Source organism: Pelecanus crispus, chromosome 5, assembly GCF_030463565.1.
Source record: "Pelecanus crispus isolate bPelCri1 chromosome 5, bPelCri1.pri, whole genome shotgun sequence".
NCBI lineage: Eukaryota > Metazoa > Chordata > Aves > Pelecaniformes > Pelecanidae > Pelecanus > Pelecanus crispus.
The window spans coordinates 29,742,658-29,765,818 of NC_134647.1; the positions used below are offsets into that span (position 1 = coordinate 29,742,658).

A 23,161-nucleotide genomic window follows, 5' to 3' on the forward strand; every position below is an offset into this window, starting at 1 on the left:
GTAAATAATGTGTTTGTATGATCAACTTGGAATGCAGAAAGGAGGGGTTTTTTGCGTCTCATCATTCAGGGAAAAGATGACTTTTCTGTTTGAGCTTATGTTGGTTATTATAAATGTTCAGCACAAATGCAAGAGAGTGAGTAGAATAAAGTGGAAGCACAGCATGACAAAAGGAAGGCAGTAAGGAAAAAGGCAACATTCTGTTACCTGACAGAAGAAAACGGATGACATAATCTAAGTAAAAATTTAAACAAATGTCCGTAGGTTGTCTGTAATAATTGGTATCAGTGATGGTTTTTCATTACATTTTATCTGTGTCTAAGGAAGAAAGTGATAACAAATTCAAGATATGTGTGTATAATGGACATAGGCTGACTCCTGAGTCAGGTTGGGTTCTGGGTGGTGGGATGTGGGCGGTTTCTCTCTTCCAGAGTGCAAGGGAGCGTGCTTGGCTTTCAAGAGCCCTGCGTGTGCAGTACAGAAGAGGCAGGGAGAGGCTGAAGAAAGAAGGAGCCCGTGGGGGAGAAGCATGGGCTGGGAGGCACTGAGTGGCAGGGACGGTTTTTCTTACGGCAGGGAGCAGCCTGAGCTGCAGAGGGGATGAGGGGAGATGGAGGTGAGTCGGCTAGCTCAGGGAGCCACTGAGAATTGCTGTCTCCTGAAAGAGAATAAGGGATCCTTCCCGCAGAGAGGGAGAGTACTGCTTCTTCTCAAGTCTTTCATCTAATCTTCCTGCTTGCCATTTGTTTTCCCCTATTAGAGAAGGCATTTTGGTTCAATTTACTTTTGTCTAATAAAAGGTTGTTTTCGTGCTCCAGTGTCTTTGTGGTGTATGCATGTAAAACAGTAAGGGCCAGAGGGACTGGTTTGGATAATTCTAGCTAAAGACTTCAGCTGACTTGGTTCACAGAGATGTTACGATTTGTGATGTCTTGGTACAAGAAATGATGTTATATGTCAGTAAAGTTATTTTAAAAAATAGAATCTGGTTTTCTCTTCAACAAGAAAGTAGGGGAAAAAAAAAACCCAACACATCTGTAGGACCCTAAAATTTACAACAAATTGGGAGAAAAGAGAAAGCATTTTAGACAATGGTCAAAAAGTCCAGTTGTTTTTGTGCAAGTAGGGGAAGCATGGCAGATGAGCACCATAAATTTCATAAGCTCATGGCAATAAGCAAAAACTTGCAGGAATAAAAAGAAAGTAAATAGCTTCAAGGCCATCTTCACAAATTGGAAAACAGTATTCTTGATACCACTGCTCCTGCAAACTTTGGTTTCAAAGTTTAGACAGCTGTAAACTGAAAATGGGATAATGTCATTTTGCTTCAGTTCATCTACAAAACAGTGGCAGAAAGCAAGTGAAAGGAGGTCTTCAAAACTGAGGGCAGGGGCAATGTGGTAAAAACAGCACCTTGCAGCAGCCAATACAGGGAGCAGACAGAAGCGCTGAATATGGGCTAGACAATATCTGACTAGACAAGCATTGTGTGAACAGTGGTGTGCAGGAGATGCCATCTTTCAACTGCTGTGGAAGCCGGGAGGCCCTGGAACAAACAAGGGTCCTGTCTCCCAGCAGTCACAGAGATGGGAGACTTAAATCTTTCTCTCAGCCAGAGGAATGAGAGAGAAATGAGGAGATGGTTGTAGAAGACAGCTCGGGAAAAGGAGAAATCTAATTTTAAAGTGTTGGCTTTGGGAGAAGGAGTGAGCTTGATGTAAGTTGAGGGGGGGGTGTCCCATCTTTGGCCACTTCAGTTGACTGTGGGCAATGGGTTTTTTTTTTTTTTTTTACCCTCTTCTCACTGTGGAAAAAGGAAGACACAAATGAGAAAAGGGGCTGGGATGATGGCCTTGAAGAGTGTAAGCAACAGTATGTTTTAATTTGAATTTGGAATATGGCTTATTGAGTTGTGAAAGTTAAAAATAAAACTACCGCAAAGCCAAGTACCAGTGCAAAGGGCTTTCTGGTAGTTTAGCAAGAGGGTTTCTCTGTACTGTTCATGCTTATGTCAAAAGGAGTTGGGGACTAAATTATGCTGAATCATACAAAAGTGTCTCAGCGTCTGTTTTCAAACTGTTGTATCGAAGAGAGACTGAAAATTGGATACAGGTCACGAGAAACGCTTTGGTCATACGTGCAAAAATATTTTAAGGAATAAGTATTTATCTTGAAGACGGCGGTAACTTAAAAATCCAGCACTTCTTGGCTGTAGCTCTTATGCACCTTTTTATGAAATGTGCATAGAGGGGGGAAAAAATTTCTCTTCAGCACCGTGTGAAGAACAGGTATATTTGAGTGGAGAGATTTAGTTCCTTTTGACCTACTGACACCTTTGGAAAATCACACAAAATGGATAAATTTGGTGATCAATCCCTTTCTTCAGAATCTCCATGTAAAAACATGCATAGCTCTTGGAACAACAAATAGTATTCACCTTTTGATTTTTGAGTGTTCCCTCAATACTAGGACACAAATTTAAGTCTGTCTTCTGCTTTTCTTACTCATTTCCTGCATAAGTGGAGATAGAAGGGATTACCTGCGTATAAAAACTGTTGCTCACTATGAGGAGGGGTAAGAGCATTAGATTCTCTGGTTGTTCCTCAGTGTCAGGTGCTGGTATTTATTCCCGCTATAATTACAAAGTTGTGCTGAGAGTGAATGTGGTACAGTCACTCCAGCTTTGTTAGCATCTCTCTGGTGAGGAAACTGTTGCACATTCAAAATTCTATTACAGATCTAGTAATTATGACTGCCATCAGTCCCAGTGGCTATAATTAATATTATAACTGACAGTTATAATCTTGTTTTCACTCACTTGCAACATGTGAAAAATTATTGTCACGGACCAATGTTCTGTTTGATTTTTTTGTTTGCCTATGGATAAATGGTTTTGGAAAGACTTGGGGGGAAAAAAGTAATTTTTGTTTAATTTTACTTTGGATAATGTGAGAAATTCCTTTCTCATATTACAATAGATGTTTTCCCTCTCGCCCCACCTGGAGGTTTTGCAGGGAGTGTTTTATAGCACCTGTGTCTTCTGCTAACTGGATGGCTGTGTCTCTAGAAGCTGCTGACTGGTCTTGGAGGTTATTCCCAGACAGTACATGAGTAGGCATGAATAGTTGGTGAGTCTAACTGGTGGTGCCTGCAAGAGGAAGCTGTTTAGTCTATAGCTTCTCTGAAACAACTGCAACTGCCTATGTCTGTTCCCTGGGGATCCTGGCAGTTGGTAGTGGGAGGCAGATCTGCTGTGAATAAAATCTCTTCCCTCTCTCCTCTATATCCTTATTTAGGCTGTCTCTGCAGAGCCACCCCAAGGCATGTTAGATACTAAATGAAGTTAATGTAGGGAGGTATCTGTTTATCCTTCAGCTGCCTCTGTACCCAAAAACCTGTGCCTGATCTGTCATTTACATGCCTTGGGTTGGGACAGCACAGAAGTAGTGGTGATGGACTATTGCTTCTTGTGAGCTTATGGAAATAATATTTATGACCCTATATGTATGATCATGCCATCATATTCAAAGCAACTTTCCATAGAGGTTAAATGTGGGCTTGTATAATTGGTATGGGAGAGGCAAGCAGTTGTTCACTGTTGGCTTTTGGACATACACCAGGTGAAAGTAAGGAACAGTTGAAAATGAGATTGTGAAATCCCCTTTTGGTGGGTTAATGCAGAACAGCATGATGAGAGCTATCCTTAGTGTGGAGCGAAAGCCTTTAGACAACGTTCTGTTTTAGTTAAGTAACCACTACCAGTTGTAGGAACTAACAATAGCGGTCCAGTTCTTCCTGTGTTCACAGTTATTCCTTAGATCAAGCGTACAGGTTCCCCATCAGAACTTGATGGTACATGTGGTCACAGATACATGCAACTACTCATTTGTTTTTCCAAGAAGGTGCCTTTTTCTCCTGTTTGTCAGCAGTTTTCACCTCATTTAGCAGCTCATGGATGAAAGTCGGTATAAATGTTCTAATTTCTTTCGCTTAGTAAATACTAAATGGCACAACCCCATCAAATCTAGTAATTTACCAGGTGGATATTGTCACAGATAAGCTTACATTTAAGCGCTGTACACCTCTCTTAGTTAAATCTCATGAAGCTTTACCTTGTATTCCTGTAGCACCCTTGAACCCTTGCTCTTTCTTTTGTCTCTTAGGCACACCACTTCTAGTACGAAGGAGCAGCGATCCAGCTTTGGGCCCACCTGCTGACTTCCACCCAAGTGCTTCTCATCCCAGTGACCACAGTCTCAAGCATGTTGTGGCAGTAGGTGTCATGTAACTCACCTTTTTCTTAAGGGCAAAAACTGTTCTTATCTGTTGGTATATAGCAGTATTATACGCTATGTATGAATGGGGATCTAAAACAAAGTGCATCATACTCATTTTCTGTAAAAGAGAGAATTTACTCTGGACAAAATGGTTATTTTAGATGATACAGTCAATTAACAGTGGTTCTCTTTTCTAGAATAAGAGCTTTACAGAAAGCTCAATGGTGACATAAGGCACTGGAACAGGAACTGAACTTTTAGCAATTGTTTGTTCAGTGTTATGTTGTCCAGTTTACCATTGCTTAGTGGAAAAAATGTACTTCCCCTTTAATATGCTTCATTGGTCTTGCACCCCTCTTCACTTCCCTTGTTTTCTCATGGCATTTCTGTCTTCCTTTGGCACCCTGCTACTATCCTGCATGGTCTCTTCTTTCTCTCACTTTTCTGTTTTGCAACCTAACTCTTCCCTTTTGAGGACAAATTTGTTTTCAATATAGTTATTACTAAATATTGGTGCAAAGATACAATTAGTGAGGATGCAGTAACTTTTAATCAGGTGTTATTGCAGGCTGTCTTCAATCTTCTAAAACTGATACTGTCTTCGTCACACCTGGGCCACATTTTTTACTTTGCAATTTTAAGGCCTGAATCTTTATGTTTGTGTCGGGGGAAGGTGTACCTATATTACTTGTAAAAAGATGAAATTCTTTAGAGTCTCTGAATGTCAGCTGGGATACATAAGTGTATCAAGCAAAACAGAGCTTTTTCATAGACTTCTGCACTACTTTATGCCAAATGAATGCTGGCTTAGATGATGGAGCAGTTGCACCTGCTTTCATTTGCTTGTGAAATTTATGTCTTTTCCCCTTTAGCTTCCCTATACGGTGTTGCAGTTCACCCCCTGTCCCCAGTTGTATGAACCAATCTGTCACTGTTGTGTTTCAAAACAAAAAACACTCAGAAACCCCCAGCCTCTTCATTTGGTGCGAGGGGGACGTTTCAGCCTAGATCACAACTAGATTATAGGAAGATTCTACAAATGGCCCTGTTGGCACATTAGAGAGCAGGAGGAAAGAACTGGGGTTCAGCAACACATGGTGGAGGTGAGAACCCTTTCAGCTGAAGATGTGGTATTTAAGACCACACTTACAGTTAAGCTCACATGAATGAGGTAAGTAAACAGAAAGTCAGATGAGTTGCATATAAATCATGTTTTATGGCTCTCAGTCTTAACTCTGTGATTCTGAAGGCCAACACAGGATTTAAGTTGACTCTTCATTGTTTCTCTTTGCATGGCCAAATATGTGTGCATCTAAATATTTAGTGTGCATCTTACTTTGCAGTGGCTTGTGTTATTTGCTAAGTGGTGCAATTTAAAAAACGCTAGTAACGCTCCAAGTACATTACGGTTTTACAGGGGGCTGAACTTTGACAAAGTCCTGCATTATTTGTCCAACCTGTTTGAGCTGAGAGGTTTTTCTTCATGTTTGCTGCAAGCACTTACATATTGATGAAATACTGTCTTAGTCTGATAAATGAAAGTACAAAGAAGAATTCATGGTTAACAGTGCAGATCTAACTCTCTTTGCAAAGTTGAGAAATGTGTAGAGTGAGTATGTCAGTATGTAATGCTGACCTCTGGTATTTTATAACCGTGAAAATTGAAAAAAAAGTGGAAAAATTGATGAAATTTGTTGCATTCCAGGACATGTTTCAAATGCTTTATCTTTGACCATCAAGGAGAGAAAGATATGTTTTTGTTGTTTTGTTGGTGTTTTTTTTTTCTTTTTAAAATATAACATTAGCAGTGATAAGTGCATTTTATGCCATTATATGAGGACAGCAGTTATATTTGGAGACTAAAACCTTACCGTGCTTCACTGACTTACATCAGTACACAGGAATCCTCTAGGCCTAAAGGAATTCTCTATGCCTAAAATACAGAGCATCCCTCCATCACCTATATGGGTAGCAGTCGAAGCTGGACAGATAACAACAGTGGAGAAGGCTCTCAGATTTTTTTTGAATGTCATGTGAGGAGGGGGAGAAAGGCCCAGAAGGTTGAAAGTCTGTATTGTTTCAGTGAAAGTCTGTTACAGCAAAATACATTACACCAGCTCTTATTTTTGCAACAGTACCATTTCTAAAACTCTCATCGTCAATCATACTGAAATATGCTTTGGCATAATGTTTTGGGAAGCATAGAAAGCTTAAATAACATAGGTTAAATTAGGTACAGATTGTTTTAAAACACGGGGAAGAATCGATACCTGACAAATGAAAAAGTAGCACAAGCAATTCAACACTGCATTTTGAATATAGCCGTTCTCAACACACAAGTGTTAAAGTAGTACTTAAAGAAAATTAATTGGTTCTGTATATTGCTGCTGAAAATTTAAAATTAATAGTGCATTTCCTTTGACACAAACATTTTTTTTTTTTATGTTAAACTGCTTCCTTGCAGTCGCATGCAAGTTAGGAAAAACTAGAGCTGTTGGTAGATGAAACTATTTTCAGTGCGTGTAGTAAAAACTAAGTCTCTGTATTTATGCCACCATTATCTAAGCAATCATTTTGTAATTGAAACTGACTTCCATAATTAGCTTAATTGTTTGGCACTTCTGGCATTTTGGTGTTTGGCATATGTAGAACTGGCATTTCGGTTCTATGTAGAAATACTCATAGTTAGACTGTGTGCTGATACACCAGTAGTTGATCAGAATTTTGAGAGGCGATTATCATTTGAATCTCCGAAGACAGCACCGATTTGTCTTTAGGAGAGTGCAGGACAGGCATGCAGTAAGTAATGCATAAAATAAAACAGCAAACATGCAGTAATACAAGAAAAGAACATTGCTGTCTGGTTCAGGTGAACTGGATGAACCTGATGAACCATTTGAGCTGTTCACAGTATTTATAGAATCTAAGCAGAGCGTATATTCTGTTTTTCAGATGTCCCTTTCATTCAAAGGGGGATTTTTTTCTTTTTTTCATGCCATATGATGATTACGAAAATTGCAAAATCTTTTCTGAGTGACCAGGTAGTTTGAGAAGAATTTGAGCTATTCTTTCATATTTTCTCTGACACTTATTTTGTTTTAGCTGTAGTTTTAGCCCCAATTAACAAAATACTTCTAGATCAATCAAAAACTGATAGTGAAGTCCAGCATCTGTTCTCTCAGACTGCAAGTCATTTAACAGATGGTACAAAATTTGAGTTTCTTTTTTCATCCAAACCTCTCCTTCCTTATTGTGATAGCTGCCACTAAAAAATTTAGAGACTGTAATCAGGGAAAAATAGGGGTAACAAACATCTGAACTTGTTATTGAAGCAAAGGTATTTGTTAGTGAATTTGTTCATTTATGAAGGCAACTGTTAAGCTCTTCTATCTAATTAGAATCACAGAGCCCTGGCCAAGCTTTCAAAAATGGGAACTTCCCTCCCTAGGTCTCCAGACAGGACCCTCAGAGAAGTGTAATTAGTTTAAGGGACTTCTCTGAAAAATTTGGTGGCCGTAGCTTTGCTACGGCAATAGTCAAGTGCCGGTCCAGCTGCTTTTGGCTGTGAATGCCCTGGCTTCAGAAAGTGGGGTTAGCAATGGGCATGAAGTCTCCCACTGGTGATCTCCCCTGGAGTGAGGCCATGCTGTGTGATTGAGATGGTCGAAGCCTTTCAGAGGGAGGAAGCCTTCTTTGGCCCCTCAACACTTGCTCAACGCTTGTCCCCAGCTTGCCGAGAGGAGCTGCGGTATCAGGTTCTTTGCGCCAACGCAGAAGTTCCTAGCTGGATCCCTCTACTCAAGCTCCACTCTGATAAAGATGAGACGCAGCAAGGCAGAAACTCTGAACTGTGGGATTCTGTTGTTTTGGTTTTTTGACCTTTTTAAGGAGCAGAATGCATTTTGTTGCTTTTGCTCAGTCCAGTTCATTCAGTAATTGCTAAGGTATAATTAAAAGATCTGAACTTTCCTTTCTGGAGCTATTACTTCTGCTTATATTTATTTTTGCCCAGGGACAGACTTCCCTACTATTTTAAGACTTGATCTGTCATGAGTTTTAGATGGAGGATTGTGGTCCTATTTAAATTGATGGGAGTTATACATTAATTCTGGTGGGACTAAGGTTTTGCCCCCTCTTGTTAACTTGCTGATTATTATGGGGATGCTATGTTCTGCATGCCTTTCTTTGCTGTTATAGTTGCATGTTTCCTCAATAAATACTTAGGTTAACTTGGAGTTAATCAATGGGAATGGCTGATTAAATTGGATTTATCCATATTTAAAGATACAATGAGATGCTGGATCAATTGAAGAGTTGCTCCAGTGGCTCAATATGGTTTCAATTTTTACCTCTATGTGACTTGAAAGTGACTGTATTTTATGCATTGTGGACCTATAATTTGCAATTTTGGATAAGGTTCATATATAATCAGAACATTTTTATGTTTCAAGCCCATGTTAAAAAGGTTCGAAACCTCCTCTGGTTCTTCTGGCCATTAATTGTGTTTGTAATGTATTAGCCTTCCTGATTAAGTGTCTGCAGATTAGCATAATGTGAGTGTGTGTAAGGATGCAGCTACATGATTTGTTCCTTTTACATACTATTTTAGGTACATATGTAAACATAAAGATACACTACAATCAGAGCTTGGCTTTGAGATAAAGATTGCAGTAGTACTTTCAAAATGTGTGGGTATTTTATTGTAAGAAAAAGGCAGAAATATTACTTCATGTAATCAGGCTATGAAAAGCAAGGCAAGGCAGAAAAGGTCTTTTTTGAACACAGTGATGGGATAATGCTGTAGAGTCTGTAACTTGGGTTGATTCAGAGGGTTTCTGCTGAGGCTTGAGCTAAGAGACTTCACTGCCATGAAGGTTGTATTGTCTGTCTGACTTTAGACGATAAAACTGTTGTCCACTATGTTTACTAACCCTGACTAGGTCACGTAGTTTTTATTTCTGGTCCCTTTGCACGTGTTAGAATTTCACTATGAAATTCTCCCATACTTACGTGATAGAGTCATAGAATAGTTTGGGTTGGAAGGGACCTTTAAAGGCCATCTAGTCCAACCTGTTCTGCAGTGAGCAGGGACAGCTTCAACTGGATCAGGTTGCTCAGAGCCCCGTCCAACCTGACCTTGAATGTTGCCAGGGATGGGGCCTCTACCACCTCTCTGGGCAACCTGTGCCAGTGTTTCACCACCCTCATCGTAAAAAAATTTCTTCCTTGTATCTAGACTGAATCTACGCTGTCTTAGTTTAAAGCCATTACTCCTTGTCCTGTCGCAACGGGCCCTGCTAAAAAGTCTGTCCCCATCTTTCTTATAAGCCCCCTTTAAGTATTCCACGAAGTGGGCTATGAATAAGAAACTAGATACTGGGAGAAATGCAGCAAGTCTTCAGGAGGTAGTAGTGCTGGAAGGATGGTGCACTTGTAATGCTTTAAATCCAGTGCTTGTTGATGTATAATAATTAGAAAACAACTGCAGCAGAGATAGAAGCACATCTTGCATATTGCAATGTGTGTTGCAGGGTAGAGGCAAGATTGCTTCCCTGAGGTGGTGTGGTCTCAGACTGTCGTTCAGAATAGCAAGGTTTTTAAATTCTGGAAGGCATTTACTTTTTTCTGGTAAAAGTTTTCCTATTAATAATTTAACTCCTGCTCTTGAAATACTGCTGTGTGGAACTGAACAGAAGATCTGGGGAGATTTAAAAGAATTTTCTGTCATTCAGCTGGGGAGTTCCGAACAGTTTGAGTTTTTTAAAAGGGAATTCTGATGTGCGTGAATCCATTTTTAAAGCAACTACTGTGTGTCTGTTTACGCTGTGGAACATATATAGAACACTCCTAATCAGCGCAGGAGCTTGTCAGTGTATTGCTTTTGATGTCTGATTAGATGATCATAGGGACATCTGCAGTGAGTTAGTTTTGAAGTTGTTGGTGTGAGGCACTGCAGGAACCAGAGCTGTGTGGCACTCTTACACCATGAAAAATGCAGCTCTTAAAGAACCTTTTATAAATCCAACTATGCAGCTAGCTGAGCGCTGTCAAATTAACAAAAGCCATTCCTTCTTGATTCTCTCTGTTGCTTTTCAGCCCTGCACTGCTTTTTTTTTTTCCCCTTCCTTGTATTCTGTGCTGTGGCATTCTGCATCAAAAAGAAATGACTTTATATTGTAGAGGAGTAACTGAGAAATGTAAAAGAAATATTTGTAATACTTCAGAATACTGAATTGATCATCTGAAAAAGGACAGAAGTACCCTGTGGTAATTTCCTCTTTTGAGTGTGTAAAGAGGTACGTGTGTGGTGGGGGGAAAGTCCTCTTTGTGTTCCTTGCACAGCCTTTGTTTCAGGAAAAAGTGTATTGTTTTACCTGTATTGTTTAAGATGAGCAGTGGGTGTAATTTACATATTTTTATTTGAGAAGGATAAGTAGACTTTTTGTGAATTTTTTTTTTAATAAGAGCTTGTAATGAATGTTCTGTGACGTTAATATAGTATATAAATTATCAGTAAAAATGGTACAATCAGTAAAAGAAGTTATTCATTGTTAATGTGTTGCTTTCTAAAGCCTGATTCCAATGAGAGGAGTGCAAGCTTTTTACTGACTATTCATGAGAGAAAGTATCTATTATGAAAACCATAAAAGTTCTCCAGCATTCTGAAACTTATGTTAGTAGGGGGCTGGGGTTTGTTTCCTCTTCACAATAAATTTTGGGCCTTGGCTGTCATTTTGAAGGGACCTGATTGATTATAAACCTACCTCCTTTGTCCTCTGCCTTGTGTCGCCAGGTAGATGTAATTGCAGGTGATGGAAGATGGCTGAGACTTAAACTCTTTCTTTTTCCCACGTGGCCTATCTTACAAAGAATGTGGAAAAAATTATAGGGTGGAAATAAGAACTGCTGACTTAAAAAAGGGGGGGGGGGAAGGTCATGCTTTCAATGCTGTTGACACATTCATCTCTATAGCTACATCTTTGGGGTCCTACAAAATACTGTCATTCCATCTGGAACAGCTTTTAGCAGGCGGCTTACGCAACAGGCTCATGGCGCTGAAATTGGAATGAAACATTAGCAAGTTACTTGTATGTCTGGCAGTCAAATTAAAAGTGGAAGATGACAGTCAACATGGCTCATGCATATCATTTACTGTCAAGCTCTAGAAACATTTAACTAAAATAAAATAGGTTCTCAGTCGTCCTACTGAAATGCCTGCTACTAAATAAATAATATTTTCCATAAACATAGCAATCCAGTGGACAACTGGGAATAATGGCAGAGATCTTTGATACTTACTTAGACCCAGATGTTGCTTTGACATTAGGAAAAAACTAATTTTGGATTTTTTAATACATTATCTTGCAGTGCACTGATGTATGAGACTCTGCTCTTGTTCTGGTTAATATTTCTGTGTCTCTGAAAGTGAGATCTGTGGCTTTGTTTCTCTTATAGGATTGACAGTTACACTGAAAGGAGGTGTGAAATATTTTTTTTTTTTTTTTGGAGAGGCCCCTTAGACACTAAATTACCCATCCCACTGGAGACACTTTATCTGGGGATTTGTTCTTCTCTGTGTAGTTGGTGTCTCAGCTAATCTGGATTTACAGGTTTTTGAGCTGTAATAACAACGTAGTGTTCTTTGAAACTTGCACATTCAGTTTTTTTATGGCAGCAGGTTGTGATTTACTCCATACCGATAAAACAATTTCTTACAATGACAACTGGAATGAAGGGAGGAATGTTTTAATGCCTCTGTGTACTGTGTGCTTGTGGTGTTACAGGTGTTTGACATGTTGGAGTTGGGAATAATAAATTGAGACCACTGTGAATATAGACTAAAATGGTAAGGGTGGTTCAGTGAGATTCAAGATTTTGAACAAACATCTTAGCTTTGATTTTTGTCAGTAATTGCAATGGTTTCTTCCAGCCTGTAAGTCTAATATGACCTTTTGTCAAAACCTAGGCAGTAGAGCTTCTCTGAAATAACTTCAAATAAATAAAACCTAATAAATAAAAAAATTAGTAAATAAGTAAATCTTCAGTTAAAAAGGAAGTGATTAGACTCTAGAATAACTGAGTTGATGCAAGAGCAAATTGTTGTCACTGTTCCTCTGTACTATGAGGGTCAATACCTGTTTGTGAGGCACCCTAGTATTCTGGTCCTGCGCACCCAAAGATGGAGTTACCCATGGTCTGATCGGACACAGTTGTCCTTACAATGTATTTCAGATCCTAAAGAAACATATTTGCCAGTTCAAAGTTTTACACATCCCAAGCAGTATCGTAAAAAAGAAAAAAAACCCAAAACTTTGGCCCCCAAGAGAGATCTTGTAGGAACAGTTGCTTCATAAGATTTTTTTGATATATTTTTCTTGACAATCAAGTTGGGTAGTGGCTTGTGCTTTTTTAAAATAATTTTTCTATGTTTAAAGTACTAGTAACAATAAGTTTTGCCTTTTATTCATCTTGCTTTAAGCCTTGGTTTAATCTAGGTTTCAATTAGGACATACGGATTCTCAAGCTCCTGTCTGAAATTCAAGAAAAACAGCTTTCTTCTTTGCATCAGTCCCAAGGGATGCTCGTAGTACCGTATTTAATTTATTTGAACTGCACCATGACTGGGCTGAGAGCGTATCACGGTATCTTAGACTTAGCAGAATTACCGTCTGTGTTGGCATTCACACTGTTGTCTATTTAGCAGCTGGCTTAGAGTGACATGAATTTGGACCTTAAATAAAAGAGCTGCTGTGTTTTTTGTAGCATGCTTGCTCCATTGACCTAATAGTGGTACATCTGAGATGATTATACATTTAACACCTGTGGAGATAAATCAGCCTCTTCTTTTTTCTTTCTTCCGCTTTTTTGGAATTACTAAGTACAATCAACTTCATGGTGTATCTGTCAGCTTTACAGAAACAAAAGGAAACCCCTTCTTTTCAGCTGGCCTCATGTCAGTCTAAGAAATATGGTGAAGGCTCCTCAAATCTGGAGTTAAATTCCACCCCCACACCTCCCTTTCTTTAATGATTTGCATAGATCTTTCTGTCCTTCAAGCAGCAGAATGGGAATCAAACAAATATATTAGTTTAAAGTAAGTTCTGCAAACAGCACTACAGAGCAAGGGCCAGTTATTCTTCATTGCCTCATCTTTTGACGCTTTCCATAAGAACCCACATGAATTCTCTTTCTGATGCAGAAGAGGCATGTTCCCAGGGGAATTGTATAGAACACTTCTATAAGAATTTGCAAGTATGTTAAAAGGAGGAGAGGCCAGGGAACAAAAACCCCACAGATTAAATGGTTTTTAAGTCACAAAGAAGAAAAAAATTCTATTTATCAGCAGGAGGAAAGATATCCCCTTCAATGTGGTTTCAAAAGACATAGCCAAAGTTTGGATGTTTCATCTTAAATAAATAAATCAAGTCTGTGAAATGCTGTGGTTCTTAGTGACAAATCTGTTCGTTTCTCAGAAGTTACTGTAGTGATATTCTCTTTAGCCAAAGAATGTGTCTTTACCGTATTTTTGGTTTAAAAGAACATAGGAACATTTTCCTCAGATCTGTGAGGCATCCACCATAGCTGCCTAGGCATCAGATGTTTCTGTGTGCTTCTGCAAAGATGTGGTTTTTCTTAATTAATGGTATTGGTGAAAATTCTGTGGCACAAAGAGCAGCTACAAGACCCGTGTGGCTAACATACACTATGTGGATAAATGTATCTGCATTTTCTTCACACATAGTATGTGCTGCCTCGGATGCTCTCAGATTTCCATTTGAGAGAGTGAATTCAGTAATGTTGTATATCTGAGGGAAGAATATTCTACAAAAGATATCCTGAAAATATTGGTGACTGAAGTGATCAGCTCTGTAGTGGTAACAACAGCTAGAATCAGAAAGTTTTGCTCCTTGTGGAAAAATGCAAAAGACTGTATTAAGTTTATTTTACAAGTCCTCCTTGAGTTCCTACCAGGGAGACTCAGAGGAGTGTAGAGTCAGAATGGGCTAGAAAACTTTTTACACCATATTTTTATTATTTAGAAATTACCCTGTAAACTTCTAAATAGAAGAATTAACTCTTTGGGTAAGAGAAGCCAGTTCCACTTCAGTCTTCAGGCCACTCTGTCCATCCTTGATTCCCTGTTGTTAAGCATGGGAAAATGCTCCATCCTGTCATGCAGAGGAGAAGGGAGGTTGTCTGGATCACTGTTCATAGATAGATCCAAATATTGCTAGCCAGGATGCTTTGAGATGGATACTGTTATGGTCAAATTGGTAGTCTAGTTAATACCCGTAAGAGAATCTCTGGTGTATGTTTTTCTCTTTAAAGCACCTCAGAACATAGCAATAAATTGTCAACAGTAGAAATACTCTTACATTAGGGATTACCATAATAACAAAGCTATCCTTGGGTTTAGAAAACACTGAAGCAAAGGATAGCTTCATGCCTGGCTGTGATTTTCTGCCTTTTTACCTTTCAGTGTCTAGTTGTCATTTGCAAATGGCTGTTTTGAGAGGCATATTGATGATACTATTGTGTTCATGTCATCAGTCACACAAACACTGATATTACCAGGTAAAGTTAGTTCATTAGAACCAGATGCATGCTCCTGTAAATAAAATTAATTTTTTTTTAAGTATGGCACTATGCCAACAGATTATAACACTTTTGGGAAATTAATCTGCTGCCAATTATATGTATTTGTAATACTATACAAGTGTATAAAACATAAAATTATTGATGATAGTTCTGTTAAAATTAGGTTCATATATAGTGTCTGATGCCAGTTACCTTTTAAGCACAGGTCTAACATGCATATTCTGGGTTTACAGTGATTTAATTTTTGTTAAAATGATTCAATATTTACAATTAATTACATATTATTATACATTTATTATTATATTCATATGATTATGATGATGACTGCCACAGAAATACTACTTTTTTTTTTTTTTAATTTAATCAGTAAGATTACTTCAGGTCTAGCTTTCTGTTCCACTTCTGCTAGGATTTCGTTCTCTAACAGCGAAACATGCACGTTGGTTGGCAACTCTGTATAGTTTACACTGCAAAAATCAAATGAGAAAATACTCTTTGGTTTGATATATGCAATTTATAACCTGTTTCTATAACCTTCTTAAGTAGTTGAAATAATCCACCTAGGCTTTTGATAAATGTGTATTAAGTAAAATGGTATAAATTGAAGTTAGAAAGCAAGTTCATAGCATTCACCGGCTCTTAAAGGAAAAAAAACCATTTTTTTTTTTTCAAGCAGAAGACAAAAAAATGTCTCTGCTTTGAGCCTACCAGAAGCTCTTTTTAGTGGGAAAGCGTGTCTTTGGAAAGCAATACAAACTAATGCTACCCACTTATTGGCATATATGCTATGTATGTTCATGTGGTGCCCTTTGCTAACAACGTATTTTAAGAGAATTGAGATTGTGCCTTAGATACTGTTGTGAAAAGAACAGGAACGAGATAAATATATTGCAGTTCACAGATAATGAAAGGCTGTCTGTGCAGAGGAGTCTGAGAATACAACTCACAAGAGAGTAAAATTTGTTTTGCAGCAATGTTGAAATTTGAGAAGGGCTCAGCACCTACCGCTGATTTTTACTGATACTGCCAGGATCAGACCCTTAACCCTCTCTAACCTCCCTCTTAAATAGCACCATATTTAGTAACATGCTTGTCCTGCGATGAGATTTGGGCTTTTTTGAATTGGGGAATGGGGAGCCAGTTCGCAGGCTTGGAGCCCTCCCGGGCACGGGGCCATTTCCCCTGCCATAGGGAGGCCTCCTTGCCCCTGCGCCCCTGCCCCGTTCCTGTGGGGGACCCAGGGTTACCGAAGACGGGCTGGCCCTGCCACCTGGGCCCCTTCTGACAGCCTCATGTCCTGGCGACTGCTGGCCAGCCTCTGCTCCCGCTCTCCAGGACTGCGCCCTGGGTGGCTCTCCTGGTTCGTGGCAGGGCAGGTGGCCCCCGTGCCCCTGGGCTGGCCCGGGCGGCTTCCTTCCTTCCTGCACGGCCAGTGGCAGGCCACAGGTGGAGGAAGTCTCTTGCAGACTCAGCTTTTTTCTGTGCTGTGGGGGTTTTTTTGAATTTGGACTTTAAGCAGCTTCAAGTCAAATAAGAAATGCTAGCCAAACAGAATTGTGGGGCTTCATATTGACAATTTTCCCTCGGTTTTGGAGTCAGACTTGACTGTACACTGCAACCGGGGAACAGAAGGCTCCTATTGAGGAAGACAAATTGTGTCAGGAGTGTTCAGCCTCCAGTCTAATATATTTTTCCTACTGCAGATAGCACTTCTGGGTTCATTATAGCTTGCTCTCATAAGTCGTCATTTCTGTCTCAAGGCTGTTGTGCTTTCCATTGTAAAGCAGATTGATGCTGGCACATTTTTTCTATTTTAATTTTACGAAGTTGTCACACTGAAACTGTGCCTCGTATTGGAAGTGCTTTGAAGTGAAGAGATAAACAAAGAGCTAAAACAAAATTAAAAAGGAGCACGAACAACATTTCATCTTAGTTTGTCTTTTTTAAAAATAAGCTGAATGGATGTAGTACCCTTGTGCCACTGTAGTAAGTCTGCAAACATTAGCTGATCAATCTAAATTGAGTTAGTGTATATGCAGTAAGCAGAAACAGGTGAAAATTAGGTTATATGTGCCCAACTCTTTCTATTTGCTATGAACAGTGAGATATAAACTAGTTTTTAGGCCTGATTAGTTTTGTTTCTTTTCAGAGAGGGGCAGAGGCAGAACATGTGCTATATCTACCATAGTTATTAAACCAAGAAACTATATAAAGTCACTAGCTCAATTGTGACATTTGCAGATAAAGGTAGAAAGTCCTGCTATAAATAAATCTGAAGTGAATCCAGGAGGAAAAACAGCAGCAATCCTTGGTACATTTCAGCTTTATCTCTATGAAAAACAAAAAGCCCTAGAAATTTCTGTCCTTTCACTAGCAAAAAAAGAAGGCATTGCCTCTGCCAGTGTCAGAACCAATTTATAATCTGAAGTATGGTTTATAACTTCACTGGTTTTGGTTTGTGGACTCCCAAAAATTTTCCAGTGAAGACAGTAAGCTACATCTTCACAGTTAACTTTTAATGAAGTTCTAAAAGTAGTCAAGGAATTTAGAGGTCTGTTGACCAGAGATTGAAGCTATTGTCTGCAGCAATAAAATACAAAATACCAGTGGCAAATATGCTCTCACTTTTACAATTCTTGGGAGCACAGTTACTACTAATCTTTGATTTAAAGGAGAATGACAACTCTTTGTCCCTAGACTAGCTTTGAAAATGCGTTAACGTGTAATGGCTTTTACACCCCTATAAGAAGCCTTTTATATGCATTTATATACCTGTCCTTACTGTTGAGAAGCAGCAATTGCACAAAAAAGCATGATTTCTCCAAAGCAACAGGGTGAGGTCCTTTCCTGAGGTCGCAGTCTTACCTATGTAGTAGTGGCTTGTATTCCCATTTCCCAGCAGAAAGGTAATTGCCATTTTCTTTTTCCTGTGACAAGAAGTATCATCACCACTGCAGAATACAAGTAAAGGCCCAGGAGACTCAGCGGTGGACTTCCAGTCCCATTGTTAATCCAACTTGAAACTACTTGCTCCTAGAACCCAGCATTTATTTTTAAGCCACTACCTCACCTGTGTCCTGAGTTGTGTTGTGGGGCTCTAAAAATCAAGCCAAACGCAGAGCTGGAAATCCTGTGTTGTCCTTTGCACTAGTTTGAACAGGCTCATGAGCAGTAGTCTTGACATACTGATACCTTAAAACTTTGATGCGTGTTCAGCCTGGATGCTAAGGAATCAAAGGAGCCTCTTAGAGACAGCTGATGTTTTCTTTGACAGAGGTTCTCTGTCACTCATGTTTACCAGAGAATGATTTTAAAAAATAAAAGTTAATTAGTTCACAAAATATTAACAACTTCTGTCCGCTCTGCAAGCTGTTTGAGACCTGACGTGACTCATTCCCAGTGCCATTTGCCAGAGCCCTGAATCCCTCTGAACCAAACTGCTGATAGCCTTCGCCTTTTCCCTAGAGGAGGGGGTTGTGGGAAGAGCATTTTGCTGTTAGGTTTTCTAGCATTTAGCACCATCGGTGATCAAATGTGCCTGTTCTGCCTTCAAGAGGGTTGTGAGGATGAATGAAATATACTCTATAAAGTGTTCAGGTTCTTTCCATCAGACCAAACTTCAAGGTCTACTACTGTTTCTCTGTCATCTCTCACTTCAAAGGTATCTGCCCTTTGACTTTTAAGTTGAGCTGTTATTGTTGGGGCCCCTTTGGGTTGTCTGAGGCTATCAGATGTCCAAATAGCCATAACAACAGAAATAATATTTGCTTTCATATGGTAAACTGTTTGTGTTTGATTGTTACAAAGATGTAAGGCAGTTCAGGCTTGGGGGGGGGGGGGGGGGACCCAACCTGTTAAAACTTTATTTCAGTTTGCATTCGGCTCCCTCGATCCTTGCATTTGTGTTTTCCAGACTCAGTGGTGCTTGTAGCTGTTGGAATTGGTTACAGCCATAGGGATTCTTGCACAAAGGAAGCAAACAAATTTTTAGTCCAGATCAAGTGTAATTATCCCTGAAGTTGTTCTGGTTGCGTTCCCAGTTAAGTTCGAGTGAAGGTTTGCTAACTAAACTTGTTGCTATTGAAATTCATAACTATTTAAACAGGAAAGGGTTATTTGCTGGAAGAGGATATAGCAGATAGAAAGCCTCATCTCTGTTCCTCTTAGAACCTGGACTCCTTTTGTGCTCTCAACACTGTGCTGTAGGCAGTTCACGCTTGAGGGAAACAAACTGTTCAGACTGGTTTTTGAGTTGGAGTTCAGCTCCCCAGGCCCCCGTTATTTGTGATCTCCAGGCTTGATCGCTCCATTGCCATTGTACAGGAGTGAGTGTGTATTGGGGAAGCTCTGAGTAGCTTAAAATGCAGCAGTGCACTGCTTCAGCAACACAGGTTGATCAGTATTGTCCTGTTATTCCATTAGTTTGTTTCATGTATCCAGTACTTTCTATTAAAATATTAAGCCCGAATCACTGTGCTTTTTTGTTGAAATGTAAAGCCCTGCATGAGATTACGCACAGATACTTGAAAAAATGCCATTCCCTCCATGATCCTCTTTTCTACTGGGAGCTACTTTTGTCTAGGCTGTATTGCTCATGCCTGCAGGATGTACCATGTTTCAGGGGTCGTAGACTATTAAGCTCATGCTCAGAAGAAAGCAGTGAATGCTTCCTTTGGTTGCTTTTGAATATGGTAAAGTTCATCTCTGAATGAGAGGCCTTTCTTTAGGAAGTCTACCTTGTTCTTTCCTTCACAAAGTGACTCATTGTAGCTATTGCTACCTTTTCTTTACAGAAGAAAAGATAATGTCTTTACTTTTGAGTACTTAGAACACATTACAGTGATTTGGAGCCATTAAATATGCAGATTAGTAGTGCTCAATATAAGAAAGCCGCAAGCAAAGTCTAGCAGCTTGCAGTGCTTTGGATTTTTCTAACGCAATTATAAAGTCTTTGGAAAAAACTTTGCTTTTCTATGTGATAGCATAAAACACTTCACTGTACAAAATATTTTATAAATTTGCTTTTCTAAATAGTAAATGTCATCAAACTTGGCATAGGTAATCTTGTTTTCTTAAAAGGTGAGACAAACCAAAAAAACCTACAAAAACCAACCCATCCCCTTACCCCCAACATGCTGCCTATCTTCCAGAATTTCTGGTTGTGGAGTATTTCTAATTATAATCAGACCTGGATAATTCATGTTGGGTTTATTCATAAGTAATAATATTTGAAATATTTAACTGGCAAACAAAACTGCACTGTGCGTTGTATCTAATTGTATTGTACTGAAGTTTTAAAGCTTAAATAATTCACATACATAAAAACTTTGTTAACTTACTGTTAAGGTCCCTCAGATTTTCTGTCAACACATTTCTTAAAAAATCAAGAAAATTGCAAGTTAAGGAAATACTAGTGTTTAAATTAATCTCACTTCACATACCTTAGCTCAGAAGCGTCATAAAATACTTGGATGTACTGAACCTTGTCACTCCTTCGTGCATCTGTTACATTCCTCACTTTCTATCACAAGCACAGTCTTAATTGACCTCGGCCCTCCCAGGTAGCCATAAAAAAATGACAGAACTGTAAATATGAGGAAACCTGAAGAAGGTGGTTTGCAGTTTGGGAGGGATGAACTGCAGGAGAGATGTGTTCTAGAAGTCAGGAGAGGTTCGGATGTTCCCGTAACTTGCATGGAGTTTGGTTTGGGTTTTTTGTTTGGTTTGTTGTTGGGTTTTTTTTGTTGTTTTTATAATAGGCTACTTCTGCTTTATGTGTAAAACAGATCTGTTAGCCACATTATTTCCAAGAGCACCTTCACTGTGTTGCCTCTGGGTCAGCTCATGAAACAGGTTTTCACTACAGTGTGCTTCACCTTCTTCTGGTTTGTACCATTGTCTGAGACAAACTGACTCAGATAGGTAACAAAGAACAAACAGCTTAGTCCAAGGCAGTTATGGAGTATGATGCTAATTGGATACTTTCATTTAGTGAACCATAATAAAATAGCAGTCTTGGAGGTAGTGGTGCAGCTGAAACTAGAGCTTTGTAAAGCAAAGCTTTCAGTTTTTCAGTCTTGCTGAACATGATCAAACATCTTCTGAGTATTAAGAGTGAGTAAATTTTGAGTTTTATCCTAAAAAGAAACTTTTGTATCTACTCAAAATGTTTCTAAAAATCTTCAGAATTGATTAGAATACCGAAATGGAAGCTGCATATCTGCAAACACGAGCAACATCCTTGTGTCTCACTGTGTTAATGATTGTGTAGAGTACTTTGTAACTTGCTGGAGTGCTCTGATGTGATTTACTTTGGTTGAGACCTAACTGTGAAAGGAAGCAGTAGTTAGGTGTTGAGTTGACACGTCCTAAAAGTAGTTTGGGGCTTGATTTACTTTGCTATTTGGTGCCATACTTTTGGTTTCTGAGTTCTGAGGAACTGGAAACAAGGGAGCTATTTTGTCCCAGTGTGTAGTTTCTCTGCATATCTGGAACCAGCTTGGGTATCTTCTGTGGAGAGGTTAGGAAATGATGGAGCTATGTAAAGGCATGTGGGGAGGTAGATTAGCTATTTCCTTCCACGTTGTGACAAACACTTACATACTAAACATGCCTCTGGGAAATTTTGTTTCTAGGAAATAATTGATATAAGTGAGAATGTTTATTTGAAAACAGGAATAAACAAAAATTGGGAATTTCTGATGGAAGACCTTTTTATTACCGGCTCTTCTCACGGCACACTTTTCTCCTACTTTTCCCAAAAGCAAAGAAATGGGCATTGAATTGAAGCAGGCGTGTTTGTCCAGGAACACATGCAAGAAATGGGAGAATTGATAACTCATGCTGTTTTCTGTCTTTTGGAGAATTACTCATTTGTTCATGTCACCTGTCGTGCTCACCTAGGCAACAGCAATGTGTTCTCTGACCTTTGTTCTTGCAATTAAAGATGCTGCTATTAGTCAACAACTGCAGTGCTGTTAAGTCCACCTGTAACCTTAAAAAAACCAGCTTCTCTCAATAAATGTAACTTTATAGTGTGAAAATGAAGTTACCTGTGTGATTTCCTTTGCTTATTTTCTTTAAATGATTAAAAAAAAAAAAAAAAAATCATGGTTGTGGGAGTTCTACCTGTATAAGATTGTCCTCCTCATAATCTGATCAGTGGGTAAAACTGAGCTTGTTATAATATTGTGAGCTTAATTCATCTATATATGGCTTTATTATTGCTGTACTATTTTATTCCCAATGAAATACGCTGATACATCTTCGCTTAAGATGTTTTGTTCACCCTGCTTTTTCAACCATGTGGTAAGTCCTGTTTTCTTCTGCTGCAATTTTGAGTGCTGTCAAATTATTTACTAACCAGTGCTGTTATTTCAAGATGTAGTTAATAATTAACATGAAACCAGATCATTTTATGAGAGGTTATTTTCTGATGACTTCAAAATCCTAGGAGAGGTTGAAAATACCATTATGATTCATGAGGATTTGTTGGAAATAACAATATACTCTCAGGTGATCTGTCTCTAGTTTAAATTGCCTGCTAGGTTTAAGATAAGCCAGTGATAGTAATGTCTTGGCTCACAGGAGTCAACTCAGATTTATTAATAATATCCACTCATAAATTCAGGGTAACACCGTGCCTGTAATTTCAGATCTTAAAATAAGGTTTTGTATACAGTTGCACAGAAGTAAAATGCTACACAGTTGCCTTAATTTCCATTGAGAATTGGGATCAAGATCAAGGGCTTTATGTAGGGCAGTGTGTTTTCTTCTATTTGGATGCAAGCAACTCAATTCCTTGAAGAGATTCAGACAACGGTTTACCCCTTATTCACTTGTTTGATGTTGTCTAGGTTAAGATGTTCTCATGGTCCCTTAGAAACATCTTCAGGACTGATGGCCTGTTTTTTTTTCTCTGCCAAATTCTTTCTTAGAGTTAGGTTTAAAGTATGCCAACAGAGAAATTAGGAGCATCTCTAGTCTGGGGTTTACCTGTCAAATAGAGGCCTGGCAAGACTGATTTGGGTTGGTTTTTTTTTCTTAGGCCATTATGATGGCTCCCTAGCCACAGCGTGGGGAGGCTTTCTTGAGAATGAAGGTTGGCAATTTGGTTTGGAGAATGCCCAGAGCCAAGGAGAGAGTAGGATTTCTAAGAGAAGTAATTCTTTCCTGTGCTGAGATATGTTGTGAGACTTCCATAGTATTTTTGTGACTAGATACGATTTTGGAAGAACTTCACTTGCAACTTTTATTTTTATATGCATAATACACACACACACACT

The 23,161-nt window shown here is 39.0% G+C and overlaps 1 protein-coding gene across 1 annotated transcript in view; it reads left to right on the plus strand.

Annotated features, from left to right (window-relative positions):
- The window catches only part of PARD3B (par-3 family cell polarity regulator beta), a 426,026-nt gene that overhangs the window by 153,080 nt on the left and 249,785 nt on the right, over positions 1-23,161 (plus strand). The window contains exon 4 of the mRNA XM_075710482.1: positions 4,164-4,273. Coding sequence (XP_075566597.1) covers positions 4,164-4,273 — 110 coding nt within the window. The remainder of the gene's footprint in view (positions 1-4,163; positions 4,274-23,161) is intronic.